The sequence below is a fragment of the Eptesicus fuscus genome, chromosome 11 (assembly GCF_027574615.1).
Source record: "Eptesicus fuscus isolate TK198812 chromosome 11, DD_ASM_mEF_20220401, whole genome shotgun sequence".
Lineage (NCBI taxonomy): Eukaryota > Metazoa > Chordata > Mammalia > Chiroptera > Vespertilionidae > Eptesicus > Eptesicus fuscus.
Window position 1 is genome coordinate 47,410,777 of NC_072483.1, and position 17,963 is coordinate 47,428,739.

The window sequence follows — 17,963 nt, forward strand, 5'->3', positions numbered from 1 at the left end:
CTCACTAGCACATCCCCTGTCATTGTTAGGCTAAAGGATTTTGGCTCCATCCCATCCTTGAGTTATGATTTAGAGGGCCTCCTTCTATATTATGTTGTTCTTCATCATAGTTGTGGGAGAGGGAAGACTGTATTCTGCTACACCTAGGTGAAGCTCCTGCAGCCCTGGTTTGACCTTCCTACATGGAAGTCACTGCTTCCACAGGCATAGTCAACAAACAGGAAGAGGCTAAGGGATTAAGGAGTCACTTCTGGACAAAATACAAGTAAAACAAACAAAAAAACTTTTATGGCCTAAAACTTTTCTAAAAGAAAGGAATTTATTGGGTGATATGCTAGCCAGAAAAAGGACCAGGTCCTGGGGGCATGCAGACTAAACCACCAGCAGCAGGGGTAGATGGAGAAGACAGTGTGTCCACCATCCTGGAGTTGACAGGCACTCTTATGCATAAATTTGGGGAAGGAACATATACATTGTTTTGAAAGAATTTATATTGGCTATAGATAAAGGGGTGGGAGAACTCCATTTGTCTGAGTAACCAGACTTGGCAGACAACATACTTAGAGCCTCATAAAAACAAGTAGGAAATCCAGAAAAAAAGTAGTATGGAATTTGAAGTGGGGCTCATTCTGGGTAGGTGCATAGTCCATAGAACAAAATGTTTGCTCTCCAGGATTGGTTGTGGGCAATAGTCTGGAAGTTCATTCAAGATAAACAAGATGCAGTGGCCCTGTGTCAGTTACTCAGCTATTCTCTTTAGATAATTGCTGAAATAGCCACCTGGAGGTTAATTCACACTTTTAACATACATTCAGGAATGTTATCAGTCTCTGTTGGTCTCAGCCTGCAGTTGTTTGCTGATGAACATCTCTTGTCTCTCCCTTCCACCCCTCCAGCCTGCTGTAATTTAATTTAGGACATCTCAGAATTTCTCCTTGTCATATAATAGTTGTCAATATCATTCTGTATCAGTTCAAACATAGAAGTTAGCTTCTGCCTCTGTCACCCACTCTTCACAGCCAGTTCTTACTCTCCACCCATTTCCTTGAACTTGATGTTTCAGCCTTGCCCTTGTTGCCACTTGAACCAGGGACTCAGACACCAGTTCCTCCTTTTCTGATCACTAAAACCTAACAAAGGTCAGCCCTACACAGCACCATACCCACCACCATACCAACCCCACACTCCGGGAACCAGTCCAACCCACAGTTTCTTCCTAGAGTCTCTAAACTTGAACCCCCAAAACTCCATTTGTCTGAGAAACCAGGCTTGGCAGGCAACATATTTACAGCTTCATAAAAACAAATAGGAAATCTAGAACAAAGTAATATGGAATTTACCTTACCATATATTCTTCTTCTTTAAAAATTTTTTTAAAAAATTGATTTTAGAGAGAGGAAGAGAGAGGGAGAGAGAGATAAAGACATCAATGATGAGAGAATCATTGATCGGCTGCCCCCTGCACGCCCCTACTGGGGAAGCTGTCCACAACCTGGGTATGTGCCCTGACCCAGAATTGAACCACAACCCCCTGGTTCATAGGTCAACACTCAACCACTGAGCAACACTGCCAAGCTTTCTTTTTTTAAATCCTCAGATGAGGATATGTTTTATTAATTTTAGAGAGAGGGAGAGAAACATTGATTTGAGAGAGAAACATCAATCAGCTGCCTCCCATTCATGCATGATAGGGGATTGAACTGCAACCTGGATAGATGCCCTGACCAGGAATTGAACCTACCACCTTATAGTGTATTGGAAGATGCCTAATCAACTGAGCCACACCATCCAGAGCAATACTCTTGGTTTAATAGAATGCCTTTTGCTATTTATCTATTTGTTTATATGTATTTCCATTCCTCTAAGCTTTGGAATATCAACCCAAGTATCTTTTAGTTGGAAGTCTGTAAATTTCACATTAAACAAGGAATTCTTCAGCAAAGATTGATAATAAATGCTATTCTCAAGTAAGGCACTAGGTGGAGCATGTGAATTTAAAGGAAATTTAAATTGGTGATGAGCGTTGGCCTGCGGACTGAAAGGTCCCAGTTTTGATTCCGGTCAAGGGCATGCACCTTGGTTGCGGGCGCATCCCCAGTGGGGGGTGTGCAGGAGGCAGCTGATCAATGTTTCTGGCTCTCTATCCCTCTCCCTTCCTCTCTGTAAAAAATCAATAAAATATATTTAAAAAAAAAAAAAAGTGCTGGGATTGGCACTGGAGAAAAGCAGATAGAAGTAGTGGGTGGACCCATTTGGTAATGCTTCCCACTGTGGTATAAGAAAGGCTCGAGCTCTGGAGCTCACTAAGCCCTGGGAGTCCCACAGCGACAGGGAGAGAACGTGGGGACCTGGACTGGACTTGCTCTTCCTGTCCCTTTCTCTGAAGTCTCTGTGATAAGACTTCATGGGATGAGACTGTGAATGAGACATCTTCATTGCCTCCTTCCTGCTACATTATTCACTGTCTTAGTGCTAATATTCTTTGGATAAACTTCCAGGCGTGAAAGGATGCATACCAGAAGACCCTATCATGTGGAAGATGCTGAAAAATACTGCCTTGAGGATGATTTGGTCAATCTAGAAGTTCTGGATGAGGTACTAAACATTTAGTAGATAATTCTCACAGATGACATTTGTTTTGTGTGAATGGTCTGATCTTTCTGTTTAGATCCTATTCTCCTGTTGTCGCTTGAAAGTTTAATTGCTTGCGTAGCCTTGGTGAAGCTCAGGGTGTATTTGGTTGCTGTGACATCCTGCACAGTTATTTATAGTCCCTGAAATGTCCTAAATGATGATGAGAAAAGGATTAGATTTTTTTCCAATGAAGCTCTTTATGTTGTAGATGTGACTGTGTTATATGAGCTCAAAAATGTTTTTCTGTTTAGAAAAAAAAATGCAGTTTAACCCTTAGATGAAGGTGGTTGTTTGGTCTTCATAAAGAGGAGCTTCACTTAGGGAAATGGTGAAGTTAATATAGCTTGAGTTCCCAATTTGAAAATTGTGATAATCCCCGTTTAAAATATGCATGTTTAATAGAGCTGTTAATTGCACTGGACCTGATTCTCCTGATTCTACCTCTGGGGACCCTTAACTGCAATGCATGAAACATTAAGTATTTTATAAAAGTGTACAATTCTATATTCCCACCGCATAAATTTTAAGTGCAGTGCTTTTAGAAATAAAGTTACTATTTTGTCTACATTTTATCAATAGGAATGACCTATTAAATCAAATTCTAAATAGAGAATTTTGATTGGGTGAAATACATTTTTCATAATAACAAATAAAACCTTTGCTGGATATTCAATGTCTTTTAGCAAGTCCCAGGGGGCCTAATTCTTTCAGATATTCTTATTTTTTTCTTTTTTCAAGACAGATATCGGCTTTTAGTATCATTAGAGTCACTGTATGTTTTAAATTGACTACCTTCATCTTTTAGAGGAAAATATAGGGTGTTCCAAAAATGTATACACATTGTAACAGCTAAAACTCAATTTTGAAAATGAAATGTATTTTAATAAACACTGCCTTTATATTTACTCAAAGTGTGTGTATACATTTTGGGGACACCCTATATTCTTGTAAGGATATTTATTTTTATTTTTGGAGTCTCTCCCTTTTGGAAATGATGTTTACTCTCAATGCCATTTATCCTCTTCTTAGGACACAATTATTCACCAGTTGCAGGAGCGTTATGTGGACTTGCTCATTTACACGTATGTCGGCGACATCTTAATTGCCTTAAACCCCTTCCAGAATCTAAGCATATACTCTCCACAGGTAAGCGATGCTTTAAGAACATGTTGCTTCTTAATAGGAAATTAATAATCACAAGGGAAAATGAAAAGAAGGAAAAAGTGAGAATAAAACTATGCCCCCCCTAGGGGTGTTATCCCAAACTACAGATAATAATGCAACACAGATGGAATTCTTACATTTTGGGGAACTTTTTAAAGCAAGATGTAACAATGATAGCTAACATTCATTTAGTGCTAGTTGCAGGCATTGGGTTACCTCATTTACTTCTTACAACCCTGGGAAACAGGCACTATTAGTAAGCCTAGTTGGTATGTGAGGAGACTTAACATAGTGGGGGTCACTCCCTTGCATGAGCTCATGAAGCCAGTAAGCAAAGAGCTGGAATTTGAACTCAGGCCTGTAGATTCTACAGCCTTCCTGATGCTACAGTTCCCCAAATAAGTGACAAAGCCTTGGTGTCATGGCAATAGGTACTGGAGCATTAGAAGGTCCAGTGGAGTAGTATAAGCGTCCTTTAAACTAATTATCTTTTCTTCAGTTTTCCAGACTTTATCATGGGGTGAAACGTGCCTCAAATCCCCCCCACATCTTTGCATCAGCAGATGCTGCTTACCAATGTATGGTTACTTCCAGCAAAGACCAGGTAAGAACTCACGTTCCTTCTCTACCAAGTCACACAGTAGAATGTGTTCCATCTTCCTCGGCAGCTCCTAAGTCTTCCAGAAAACGCTCCATTCTGGTTGCTGGTATTGGCTCAAGGAAATGAGAAATGAAATAGTAGCTTGGTGGAACAGGGACAGTGGTGAAGCCAGAGCAGCAGAACATGAAAACCCTTCTCAAGAAACATGAAACTGTCTTGTCAAGAGCACACATTTTCAATGTAATAAGGATATTTCTAATGTGAATCTGAGACATAGAGCTAACAGAAACCTAGTGATGTGCAATGATTGTAATAAAAAGAGAATGTAGAATGACAAATGAAATTCATTCCTATTTAGGTCTCAGAATGTTCACGGTCCAGTCCTTTTTGTATGAAATACTGCTCATAGGTTGTCAGTGGCCAGGCACTACACTGTTGAGCTGCCGAGAAATTGTGATGGATTTGGTAAATACTGAGCAAACCTTGCACTCAATGCTAGTTAAACACAAAGCTAACCCATGTGTTTGAACTTGCTGGACCTCCAGTTCAGAGTGGTGGCCTATTCAACCTTGGACCCTTCCTTTACTTTCAATGTGTTTTCCTTTGTGACTTTATTTTGTTTAAAATAGAAATAACCTTATTTCGTGAGGAAATTTGACAAGAGAGTTTTTATGCATATATTTCCTGAGATCTGTGAAGTTCCTGCTTTGGATTTATTTAGGAATAGATGAAATTATAACAGTGCAAATTACAAAATGGAGTACATGGACACATGGATTCACCATAGGTTAGAAACTTGGCTTCTCCAAATTCTTACTTTTCCCAGAGACTTGTGGAGTGTCCATAGATTTCACCGAGAGGAAATAAATGGAGAGATATATGTGTTACTCAAGTTAAGAAGTTGCCCTACCATGTTGTCTTTTTTCTGGCATCATTTCTGGCACCAAATGTGTACCTTTCCAACACCAGCCAATTCTCCGACACCAACTGGATGTCCAACAGTTCAATCCATTTAGTTCTAACACTACATCCAGTGTTAACACAGACATCACAGGGTCAGAGTTCAGTCCACAAGACTGTCCCCATTTCAGATGCCAGCAGCAAATGGGCTCTCCAGATTACCCACACTTCTGCCTGGCTGACTACAAATTCAGGGATTCTCACAATCCCCTTCAGGTTTGAAATTTCACTCACAGAACAACTCACAGAACTCAGGGAAATACTACTTATGTATACTGGTTTATTATAAAGGTTACAACTCAGGAACTGAACCAAATGGAAGAGATGAAGAGGGCAAGATATGGGGAGGAGGGGTGTTGCAAAGCTTTCATGCCTTCTCTGGGCACGCCCCCCTCCCCACACCTCAGCATGTTCACATCAGAATGAGGCTCTCTGAATCTTCTTTATCCAGAGTGTTTATGTCTCACTCAATCTTGACCCCCTCTCTCCACCCCAGAAGTTGGGATGGAGAGGCTGAAAGTGCCCACCCTCTAATCATGTGTTTGGTCTTTCTGGGGGCCAGCCCCCATCCTGAAGCCCCACCTTGAACCACTTTGGTTAGCAGTTGGGTTTGGTTGAAAAGTACTTATTTGTGAATAACAAAAGATATTCCTGTCACTCCTACCATTCAGGAAATTCTGAGGGTTTTAGAAGCTTTGAACCAGGAACCAGAGACAAAAACCAAATGTATGGTTTTTTAAATTATACTGTATCCACTAATCTCTTTTATATGTAAAGAGCTCCTAGAAATGAATGATACAAAGACCAACAATGCAAAAACATAGGCAAAGTATATGAACTGGTCACAAAAAGAGAGTATGAATGACCTTAAACATATGAAAAGATACCTAACCTCTAATAAAAGAAATGCAAATTAAAACTACCATGAGATACCATTTTTTTTTAAACCTATCATATTGGCAAAAGTCCAACATACTTTGTTTGGTGAGGCTATAGGGAAATAGGCACTTTCATATATTGGTGCAATCCTTAGGAAAGCAATTTGGTACTATCCATCAGATATGCAAATGCATTTACCTTTTGATGCAATAACCCCATTTCTAGGAATTTATTCTATAGATGAACCTACATATAATTATTAATGACCTATGTATAGAGTTCTTCATTGCAATATTGTTTATAGTAACAAAAGGAAAAAAACCAAGTATCTATCCATATGGGACTGGTTAAATAGATTATGGTACATCTACACAGTGGAACAGCAGGCAGCTATGAAAAGGTTGAAGAAGCTCTGGATATTTTGAAAAGGAAAGGTATATTGCTGAGTAAAAAATTAAGGTGTACAGTGGTGGATGTTCTATGAAAACCATAGCTAAACACACAGGGTGCTTTCTGTGCTGTGAATTCCTCGCCAACACTCTTGTTTTCTGTGTCAGTGCATTGTCATCAGTGGAGAAAGTGGCTCTGGGAAGACAGAAAGCGCCCACCTGATTGTCCAGCATTTGACTTTCTTGGGAAAGGTACTGACCACCTGCTTTATGTATTGTGGCTACAAGATTCTGCAGCAATTTTCCAAATGATGGAAATACCATTTTTGTTGTCTTTTAGGGTTTGTATCAAAACATTCCCTCTTTAGTGTGTTTGCCTCCTGATAGCTAGGGCTCTTAAGATGTCAGCATGCCATCTTTCTTTCGTGTAGTGAGAAAAATAATGCCAGCACAAATTTACTAGATTATTGGCAATTAATTTTTTATATTTTTAATATAATAGAAACAGCCATTAAGTAGTAAAAGTGGTTAAACATTAGGAACAGCATCTGGGAAAGCCACTAAGGTGATTAAAGGATTGGAAAGTAGGAATCTTTAAGCAAAAGTTGAGGAAAATAAAAAATTTCAGCTTGGTGAAATGAACATTGAAAAAATGACTTAGAAATGGTTTAGCAGTTACGTATGCTCAGAATTAGTGTATTATGTGACCAAGAAAGAATTTAAGGAGTATTTGTTACAGATGAGGTTTATGAATATTATAATGGATGACTGAAAAAAGTTATGGGATCTCTCTATTTAAACTTGTTTCTAAATGGTTTAGGCATTTTAATTGTCAAGGATTTTAAGTGAAGTGTGCTGGTCATAAAAACTGATCTAGCGTCATCTGATGCCTACACACTGGCAAGTTGCTCATCTGAGAAAACAATGCTGGAGGTTGATGCTAATTTCCCCAAATGAAGTTCTTCTCAAAAATATCCATAATGTGAATCCTATGGGCAGGGAAGGATGCCTGGCAAATTGCTCGGTTAGTGTTTCTGGAGGCTCCTTGTAACTGCTCTCTGTTTGGCACAGGCCCATAATCAGACCTTGAGAGAGAAAATTCTGCAAGTCAACTCCCTGGTGGAAGCCTTTGGAAATGCATGCACGGTCATCAATGACAATTCCAGCCGCTTCGGAAAATATCTGGAAATGATGTTTACACCAACTGGAGCTGTGATGGGAGCAAGAATCTCTGAATATCTCCTTGAAAAGTCCAGAGTTGTAAAACAGGCAGTGTAGGTGCACTATTTTATTGCTGGTTTTGCTTTGCAATGCAGACCAGGAGGCTTTGGGAATTTTAGTTGCTGCATTTTTACTCTTGTTCTTAGCATCCTGATAGCTAGGATGGTTTCCCCAGCCCTCCCTCCCCCAACCCTCTTCAGGAGCACAGAATTATTTAAGCAAAGGATAAATTGTGATTTCTAACTGAAATGATGTTTACAAGCAGAGTACAAAGGGCTGGGGTGGGGGTACTTTGGGATAGATATACCCATTTCTCCTGAGTTGGTTATACCAGGTAGAATTTAACAACATTGCGCATACTTTTAAAAATCATTAGGCCCCTTAAAATTGAACTTGTCTTAAAAAAAAGTACTGAGAATATTCTACATGTCAATTTTTTCCTCTAGATTGAGAGAGGAAAAACTATTTTCTTTTAAGAAGAGCAGGACAGCAATAGTGCTCAACAGCATGGACTGCTCTGGGTTTGGGTGCTGGCTCTGATAGTTACTGTGTGACTTTGGGTATGTCACTTAACCTCTCTGTGCCTCATCTGTGAAATGGAGATGATACTAGAGCCTACCGCGTGGGTTTGCTGTGAAGATTAATAGTTTGTTTATATGAAATTCCTTTAAAAAGTACCCAGTATGGTACATGTTATCAGAGTTAGCCACTTTTTATATTATTACTAGAGGCCCGGTGCACGAAATTCGTGCACGGAGGGGGGTTCTCCCTCAGCCCAGCCTGTACCCTCTCCAATATGAGACCCCTTGAGGGATGTCCGACTGCCCGTTTAGGCCCGATCCCAGTGGGATCGGGCCTAAACGGGCAGTCGGACATCCCTCTCACAATCCAGGACTGCTGGCTCCCAACTGCTTGCCTGCCTGCCTTCCTGATTGGCCCTAACCGCTTCTGCCTGCCAGCCTGATCACCCCCTAACCACTCCGCTGCCAGCCTGATTGATGCCTAACAGCTCCCCTGCCAGCCTGTTTGCCCCCAACTTCCCTCCTCTGCCGGCCTGGTCACTCCTAACTGCCCTCTCCTGGAGGGTTGATCACCTCCAACTGCCCTCCCTTGCAGGGCTGATCCCTCACAACTGCCCTCCCTTGCAGGCCGGGTGCCTCCCAACTGCCCTCTCCTGCTGGCCATCTTGTGGTGGCCATCTTGTGTCCACATGGGGGCAGGATCTTTGACCACATGGGGGCAGCTATATTGTGTGTTGCAGTGATGATCAATCTGCATATTATTCTTTTATTAGATAGGATAGAGGCCTGGTATAGGGGTAGGGGCCAGCTGGTTTGCCCTGAAGGGCGTCCCAGATCAGGTGGGGTTTCCCTTGGGGTGTGGGGCGGCCTGAGCGAGGGGCCTGTGGTGGTTTGCAGGCCGGCCACGCCCCCTGGTAACCCAAGCGGAGGCCCTGGTATCTGGAATTTATTTTCCTTCTACAATTGAAACTTTGTAGCCTGGAGCGGAGCCAAGCCAAGCCTGGGGCTCCCTCCGAGGCCGCAGCCATTGTGTTGGGGTTATAATTGAAACTTTGTTGCCTTAAGCAGGTGAGCCCAGCCAGGGTGTGCGGAAAGCTTTGCTTCCCCTGTTGCCACCGGCAACCCTGGCCTGCTCTCTCAAGCTCCATTCTGCCGCCATTTGTTTGAATTTGTTTACCTTCTATAATTGAAACTTTGTAGCTTGAGTGGAGGCTTAGGCCTGCAACGGCTGGCAGAAAGCTTGGCTTCCTCTGTTACCTAGGAAACCTTGCTCTCTGTGGCTGTAGCCATCTTGGTTTGGGTTAATTTGCATGCTCGCTCTGATTGGATGGTGGGCGTGGCTTGTGGGCGTGGCTTGTGGGTGTGTCGGAGGTATGGTCAATTTGCATATTTGTCTATTATTAGATTAGATTACTATTGGAGGACACCAGACTTCCTCAGGAACAGGCTCCATTCATGCGTTGTACAGTAATTATCTATTGAATTCTTGCTGTATGCCAGGGCTGTGCTCCCTCCTGGGGTTGCAAGAGTAAACAAAATAGATAAGGTCCAATATTCATGGAGCTTGGAGTTGATGGGGATTGGGGAGCCCAAGGAGGATCTTAAATGCAGAACAATTGTGCTAAGTACCAGGAAGCAATGTACAAGTAAGGTGCTGTGAAGGCAAAACAGGAGAAGGAAGGGCACATGACCTCGTCCAAGAAGAAAGGGCCTCCCTATTGGTGACACTGTATCTGAGACCTGAGGCTCACTGGGAGTTAGCCAATGAGGTGGGGGATTCAGAGGGAGAGAGGAGGAAAGATGAGCCCGAGACCAGCTCATGCAGGGCTTTGGAACCAGGCTGAGGAACCTTATTCTAAATGCAGTTATTCTTCTGAACTTTATTCTAAAGGTAATTGGAAGCCATTTAATGTTTTCAAGAAGGGGAGTCACAAAACCCAACAAGCATTTAGAAATGACTGTTCTGGCTTCAGTAGGGTGAATGGATTGGAGGAGAAGTATTTCATTGAGGATGTTAGAATACTGTTGCCAAATCCATGTGAAAGGATGTTGGGCAGGACTAAGATGGTAGCAGTGGAGATGGAGATGGAGATGGAGATGGAGATGGAGATGGAGATGATGGAGATGATGGAGATGGAGAGGAGTTGATGATTCTGAGAGATATGTGCAAGGAGAATCCACAGGACTTGTTCTAGGTTAAGAATCCAAGCATCTTCTTCTATCACACACTTGCAGTTTTCTCACAAAATAGGGACTGACATGAAGAAAATTAAACAAATGAGCGAAAGGATGGAGTTAGAGTTATTTTAGCTTCCCTGTGGCTTCTTGATTAATTTTATGAGGTATCTCATTTATTTCTCCCAAAATTAGGGTGATTTTAAAGTTTAGGGAGCTACTCCTGACAGTGTAGAAACTCCAGTTTTCTATGTTCAAATATAAAGTGGTCTTTTGCTAATATTATGTGAGAAGAGTTCCAGTCACAGCTATGTTATTTCTTACTGTGTATATTATTTATTAATATAAATATCCTTATACCTTACTTCCCTCATATGCAAAAAAGGCATACTAAAGCTGACATCATAGGGCTGTTATGAGAATTAAATGAGAAGATATGTTATATACCACATATAAATCTGAAACTTAATAAATCATAGGTTATTATTATTAAATTTGGTCCATGTGATAGCACTTAAAGAGTAAAATAGACTGAAGACACATTGAATGAGTAGGAGATGGCAGCTTTGCAAGTCCTGTTCAGCTGACCTTCTGATTCTGTCCTCTTCTGGGCACATAATAGGATTCCCCTTCTTGGTAGCTTGTGGCTAGATGTGGTCACATGACCAATTCTGGCAAATTAGCATCTAATGCAAAGACCCTCCAGAGCTCTGGCAAAGTACAAGTTGATGCCTGCTCTATCAGCCTGGGCCCAGGAGTGACTGTGGTAAACACAACCTCCCCACCACCCCTCCCTGCTGGCTTTCAGTGGATGTACTCTGAGCAAGAAGTAAATCTTTGTTGAGTTAAGCCATTCAGATCTTGGGATGTTTGTTATTGCAACAGAACTAAGCTAATCCTGATTGATACATGATAAAAATCAAGTTGAAATTAAGCTAGGAATGGATATTGGTAGGCAAAGTTTGAAAGAATTGTAACTAGAGGTAGCTGCAAAAAAAAAAGGAAGAAGAAGGAAACTATAGGAAGATAAGACCAAGACAGATGAGCCAAAGCCAGCACATTTACCAGAGGTTAGAGAACAAGTGACATTCATACCAGGCACACAGCTTCATAAAGCCCTATAAAGCACACCACCATCACCACATGCTTGTGTTAGAAACCTGGGAGGTAGACTCCAGGTCCCTTTTCCTCACTGCCTTCATTCGTTCTATTAGGATTGATTTTTTTTTTTTTTTTTTTTTTTTTTTAGTTATTCTTCCAAAACATATCTTTAAGCTATATTGTACTTCATCATCAGGGTCATTACCCAGTTTAAGCCACTCTTACAACCTAGTCTTCATCTGTCAGCTAGAGTGTATTTTTCTCAACATAAATGCACTCATGTCACACACTTACAGTGCACCCTGACTCCAGCGCGTCAAATAATTCTAATTGATTAATCAGCAAAATCCCCAGTATGGCCTAACAACTCCTTGTGTTGGCGGGCCCTGCCTACCTGCCCACCCCCTTCTCACTAGCATTCTTTTGGACCTGCGTGGGTATCACACTCCCAGACTTTGTGTATATGCTGCTTCCTCTCTTTGGAATGCTTTTCCCTTCTCTCTGTAGCTCCTTTTAGCCCCTTTGCATGCTTCAGAGTTTAAGTGTTATTTTCCTAGAGATTCCTTCCCCTGACTTGACACAAGTAGCCCTTATCCCACAAGTTATTCTTAATCTCAGCCCCTCCTTTGTCTCTTTCAAAGTCCTCATCACAAGTTTCCTTATTAAGTCATCTAGCTCCATCACTAGAAGGGGAACTCCAAAGGGCCTGGATTCCCTTGCATCTGGTGCAGTGCCTGCCATGATTGGCACTCAATAAGTTTATAAGTTTAGTGAACAAATGAGTGAGAAATGGCAAGTAGAGACATCTAGATTACAGGGCAGAAATAAGAAGAGCTTTGACAGGATTAGCAATCAGAGGAACGCTAGGATATCCAGGAGAAGCTGGAGAAAAGAGTGGGGCCCATGTCACAAATAGGGACAAGGAGTAGAAGCAAGACAAAATTTCTTTCCATAGAGCTAAGTTGGCCAAGGGGAGGATTTGCCAGAATTCTCAGGATTGAACAGAAGAGACTATCTTCCTCTAGAGCAGTGGTTCTCAACCTTTCTAATGCCGCGACCCTTTAATACAGTTCTCATGTTGTGGTGACCCCCAACCATAAAATTGTTTTTGTTGCTACTTCATAACTGTAATTTTGCTACTGTTATGAATCGTAATGTAAATACCTGTGTTTTCCGATGGTCTTAGGCTCTACAGCAGCGGTTCTCAACCTGTGGGTCGTGACCCACAGGTTGAGAACCGCTAGCAGGGTCGCCAAAGACCATTGAAAACACAGCATTAGAAAGGTTGAGAACCTTTCTGCTTAAAACACAGCATTAGAAAGGTTGAGAACCACTGCTCTAGAGGAAAGAAAGGGATCCAGAGCAGTTGTACTTTCCCGTTCCTTGTCTCGTCATTAGCTGACAGCAGTCCATAGACCACACTTAGAGTAGCATCTATCTGAAAGGACCCTGGCCAGGGTGGCCTAGGAGAGGGTGGACAGCAGTAGACCAGGGGGACTGATGCATGTCATTTTGAATTGTGTTCAAAAGAGTACAAGTTTGAAAGCATGAAAACCTCAGTTTGGGACCAAGTCCATAATTTGCTATACAAACTGGTGAGCCACTTAGGGTTCCAGAAGAGTAGGGAGTTTGGCTGAGCTCTCTAAGATGTGTATCATTGTCTCTGAAGTAACCTGGACTACTAACAGAAGGCATGGGCACAGATGCATAGTCATTTGGACTGGAATAGAAACACGTATGACCAGAACTGTTATCTTAGATGTTCCATTCTGTGTACAGTAAACCTAAGTGTGTTTAATAATGTGACATGATTACAATTACTATACTAATCCTATCACTATTACTATTCTGTAATTGGGATGTAGCATACTGAATTGCCTGAAAATTCAAATTTGCTACAGAATAATATATTGCACAGAAAGGAAATGGTGTGAATTAGTTGGGGTGTGGAAGCCCAGAATATATTATTAATAATGTCCCCTCTTCCTTTTTGTTCTCAGGGGAGAGAAAAATTTTCACATATTTTACTATATTTATGCTGGTCTTTATCACCAAAAGAAGCTTTCTGAGTTCAGACTTCCTGAGGAAAAACCTCCTAAGTAAGTGTCAGGGATTTTAATTGTGGATTTTTAATGGATATGTAACTAGCAGTTGACAAAACTTGAAAAGAAATGGGGCTGTTCTCACTGGACACCCATAATGCCTTCAGCTGAAATACCGAGGATGAGATGGCAGGGACGGCCTCTCACCATTTGCATTTTCTAGAATGTTCAAAACTCAACTGCAGTCATTTTACTCGGCTATGTACACCAGCATTCCACCACAGTACCAGGGAATGCCCCTGCAAAGAAGGAGCCCAATGGTGCCCTGGTATTTGGGGTGCCATTTGCCAAGTCAGTGATCCTTCTGTTTGATCAATCTCTATTTAGGTACATAGCCGATGAGACTGGAAGGGTGATGCATGACATAACTTCCAAGGAGTCTTACAGAAGACAGTTCGAAGCAATTCAGCATTGTTTCAGGATTATAGGCTTCACTGACAAGGTAAGTGATTGTCAGGAGAGAAGGAAACGCAAGTGTTAAATATTTTTGGATCAATGTGAGTGTTGGGTCTGATCCCCTCTGGTAGGAATGGGACATTTTTGGATGCCAGGAATTGGAAGGAGATATGAGCAGCCAGAAACAGATGGGAGAGACTTTATTGCAGGTCAAGCGGCCATTGCAAACACAGCAGCCCACAGCGACAAAGCAGCCATTCAAAGTAGCCCCCCAAAGCAGCCTTGCTCTGGCTGGTCAGCAACACATTTTTACTAACTCAGACAACAGAGGCTTCTTGCCAAATAGTGACGTCAGTGTTACATAAGATAAAGGTGCACCTGTGCGGCACATGCAGTAAAACTACTGTGTCATTGCCTTTGCACATGCATTCGGCACATGGGCCTTTAACATCCGGCGTACTCTGATCAGAGTTCCCACAGTGAGTAAAGACTTGAATGTTCTAACTTGGGGGGAGGTTACTTGCTTTTCAGATGCCACACACTGATCATGTCATAAGGTGCCACTACTCAAAGTTGGACCTGAGGACCAGACACATTGTCTTCACCTGAGAGCTTGTTAGAAATGCAGACTCTCAGGTCCAACCAAGAACAACTGAATCAGAATCTGCATTTTAACAAGGTGCACAGGTGAACATTAAAGTCAAAGGACTGTTGTAAGTGCCATGTGCCTATGAGTTGTTGTCGTTGTCATTCATTCACTGCAGCTGTGGTACCAAATGCCAAAATACTACTGCCCCTTTCTGAGCAGGGGCTGTTCCAACCATTACAGTGGAATGTGTAATAGGAGTACAGGAATATGTAGGTTACACCCAAGTTACAGAAATATATTTATGCAAGTATTTCCTTGACCACCAAGACAAGTTAATTTAAACCTTTCAACTTGCAGTCACTGCCTTCTCCATGGTACCCAGTTGCACATTATTAACTGTAGTTCTAAGTACTGCACTCTTCTTATCGTACTAGATACAGGCTGTCTCTATTAAATATATGCTAGAGGTGACAGAAAGTATTTATAACCCTAGGCTCTCAAATATTATTCTGTGATACATTTATGTCATAGTTTCTGGGCTTCATGCCATCAATTTTGCAAAATATACAGATTCTTTTGCTTTTCCAACAAAGGAGGTGAATGATTAGGAAGTAGGTGAGAGTGTTAAATCTTAGGGGATTAGATTACAAGACAGTTGAGTTACCGTGGGACAGCCATTCTGGATAAAGGATTGCTTCTGTAATCCAATGAGTTTGGCCAGCCCTTCCCTCCCCAGCATCGCTGATTTTAGTCATAATAATACCTTTCTTCTTTCTAGCCAGCTGTTAATTTTCTCTGTCAGTCTCCCACAGACTTTAAACTGACTGACAGACAGTGGAAAATCCCAAAGGTCAGATAAAAATAGATATATATTTCCCTTGGCTCCTTAGAGGAGAGCAATTGAACAGGTTCCAGCATTGTTAAAAGACCTTTATGGTTATTAATTTATAGAGCTGTTGTTATCAAAGATGCATGGTAGAGCCATTTAAAGCCCTGGGCCATGCCAAAGTGTTTAGGGGCACACTTCCTTAAAAAGGTATAGCAACAATAGAGAAGTCAGCCATGGGGTTGTAATATTTTGCTTTCAATGAGTACAGTGATTGATGGTTATAGAATACTGTGAAGAGGCCCTAGTGGTTTGGCTCGGTGGATAGAGTATCGGCCTGCGGACTGAAAGGTCCCAGGTTCGATTCTGGTCAAGGGCATGTACCTTGGTTGCAGGCACATCCACAGTAGGAGGTGTGCAGGAGGCAGCTGATCGATGTTTCTCTCTCATCAATGTTTCTAATTCTCTATCCCTCTCCCTTCCTCTCTGTAAAAAAATCAATAAAATATATATTTTTTAAAAAGAATACTGTGAAGAGTTTGGTCCTAACTCTAAATGAAAATATATTGTGGTGCTGTTCTAGTAATACAAATATACTGCAAATAATAATAAAACACATGCTGCTTGGGATACAGTTAAAAACAAAAGAAATTAAATATGCTATTAAATTTCTTGAAGTAAGCCATCCTAACCTCTGTGCAAAAAAAAAAGTACAGAAGAAACGAATGAATGGTTGTGTTAATAAATATGAAGAGAAAGAAATGTAAAAAGTGATAAACATTCTTAATTTGTGCCTTATCTGGACTGTTAAATGAAAAACCAGAATATAATTATATGTGTATGTGTGTATATCATGTCCCATATTAATTCATACTGAAATAAGCCAACTTATATCAGTTAGCAACATTGGAAATGGAAGAAAAAGGCTGGATCTTACCTAAATTCTGTGGTTGTATCTTTGTCTATATCTCTATAGACAACCTGTTTTGCTGAATTAACTTAGTTCACTCTGTTTATAAATTCAAAATAATTTGACTAAATTCAGAGATTCAATTGAATGTAGTCAGGCAGAGGATGCCAAATAGCTGGTGTTACAGAACTTTTTCTTAAAGTTTTCTGAGGGACACTTCTAGACAGAATAATAGTAACAGTTCCTTGCAGGAGACTGGGGGAATATACCTAAAACCCTATTATGAAGATCGGTGCTTTCAACTCTTACTTTTGGAGTCAAACCTTACTATATTTGTTTAGTACAGGGTGGCGCAAAAGTAGGTTTGCAGTTGTGAGTATGCAAAACAGAGTTTATTCTTGTATTATTATTAATTGTGTTATTTTTCATATGAACAGCTGTAAACTTAATTTTGCCCCACCCTGTATTATGTTTGTCTTGCTGGTATATGGATTATCATAACATATTAGAGTTGTAGGTATGTTCATATTTAATACTACATGAAAACTTTTTTAGAAGATTATCTATGTGATGGTCAAGATTGGATAGTTATTGCAGATCCCTTGATGAAAAGTTAGGTAGAAGGCTTTGAGATTGGGGCAAATTTCTTTTCCCTTTCTTCCAAATCAATTATGAGTTGGGAAAGGAGTGTATTCTGAGAGAGAAAAAAAAGGAAAAGCAGCAAACATACCCTCCCGCATGGGGCTTTGTGGAAAAATGCTCTTTCTTCTCCACTTTTGCTAGTCGGTGGTGAAACTGAATTCATACTTATCAGCAATGGATTGGGAAACCCAGCTGGAGGAGTTGTTAGTCTTCTTGATAATTTTTTTCTGTCCTGAGGGAGGCATTTCCATATAGAACATTGGAAACTGGTAAAAAAGACAGAGATAGGGCAGCATGGCAACATTCTGTAGGAAGGGCAGGGTTGCCAGGAAAGGCTCCCGAGCTGGAGATGAGCCACGAGGAAAGGAGCAAGGCGAGGAAGGCGAAAATCCTCCCCAGGGTGGCTGTGCGAGGAAGAGAGGAGACCTCTGGTTAAGAAGTATTGAGGAGGAGGAAATCCCACAGATGGACACACTACTGACTGAACTCTACCATGATTAGAACATAAGAGTTGGTATAGGTCCCTAGGCTAGAAAGGAAGAACTAACCCAAGGATGAGATTAAAGGAGTCAAGTGGAATAGCGTGAAAATGTAGCATAGGGAGCCTCCCAAGGCTAAGAGCTCATTAATTAGGTGAGTTTTGATATTTCTTCTCAAGTTCCCTCTCTGAGGAAGGAGACTTCAGTCATTCACATAGTGTTTGAATGCCAAAGATGTTGCTGAAGGTCCGAGATAATTTTCCTCTTTAAAAGAGGACATGTGTGAGCATTTTGCAGAAGAGGGTATTGCTAGAGAAGCGATGTGACGAAAACCACCATTTCCTTTGGAGGTGATCACTCCAATGCCTGGGCAC

The 17,963-nt window shown here is 41.3% G+C and overlaps 1 protein-coding gene across 1 annotated transcript in view; it reads left to right on the plus strand.

The window, feature by feature from the left end:
- The window catches only part of MYO3B (myosin IIIB), a 357,251-nt gene that overhangs the window by 135,877 nt on the left and 203,411 nt on the right, over window positions 1-17,963 (plus strand). Inside the window, exons 9-15 of the mRNA XM_054723043.1 lie at window positions 2,493-2,595; window positions 3,664-3,780; window positions 4,298-4,402; window positions 6,796-6,879; window positions 7,699-7,901; window positions 13,646-13,744; window positions 14,075-14,189. Coding sequence (XP_054579018.1) covers window positions 2,493-2,595; window positions 3,664-3,780; window positions 4,298-4,402; window positions 6,796-6,879; window positions 7,699-7,901; window positions 13,646-13,744; window positions 14,075-14,189 — 826 coding nt within the window. The remainder of the gene's footprint in view (window positions 1-2,492; window positions 2,596-3,663; window positions 3,781-4,297; window positions 4,403-6,795; window positions 6,880-7,698; window positions 7,902-13,645; window positions 13,745-14,074; window positions 14,190-17,963) is intronic.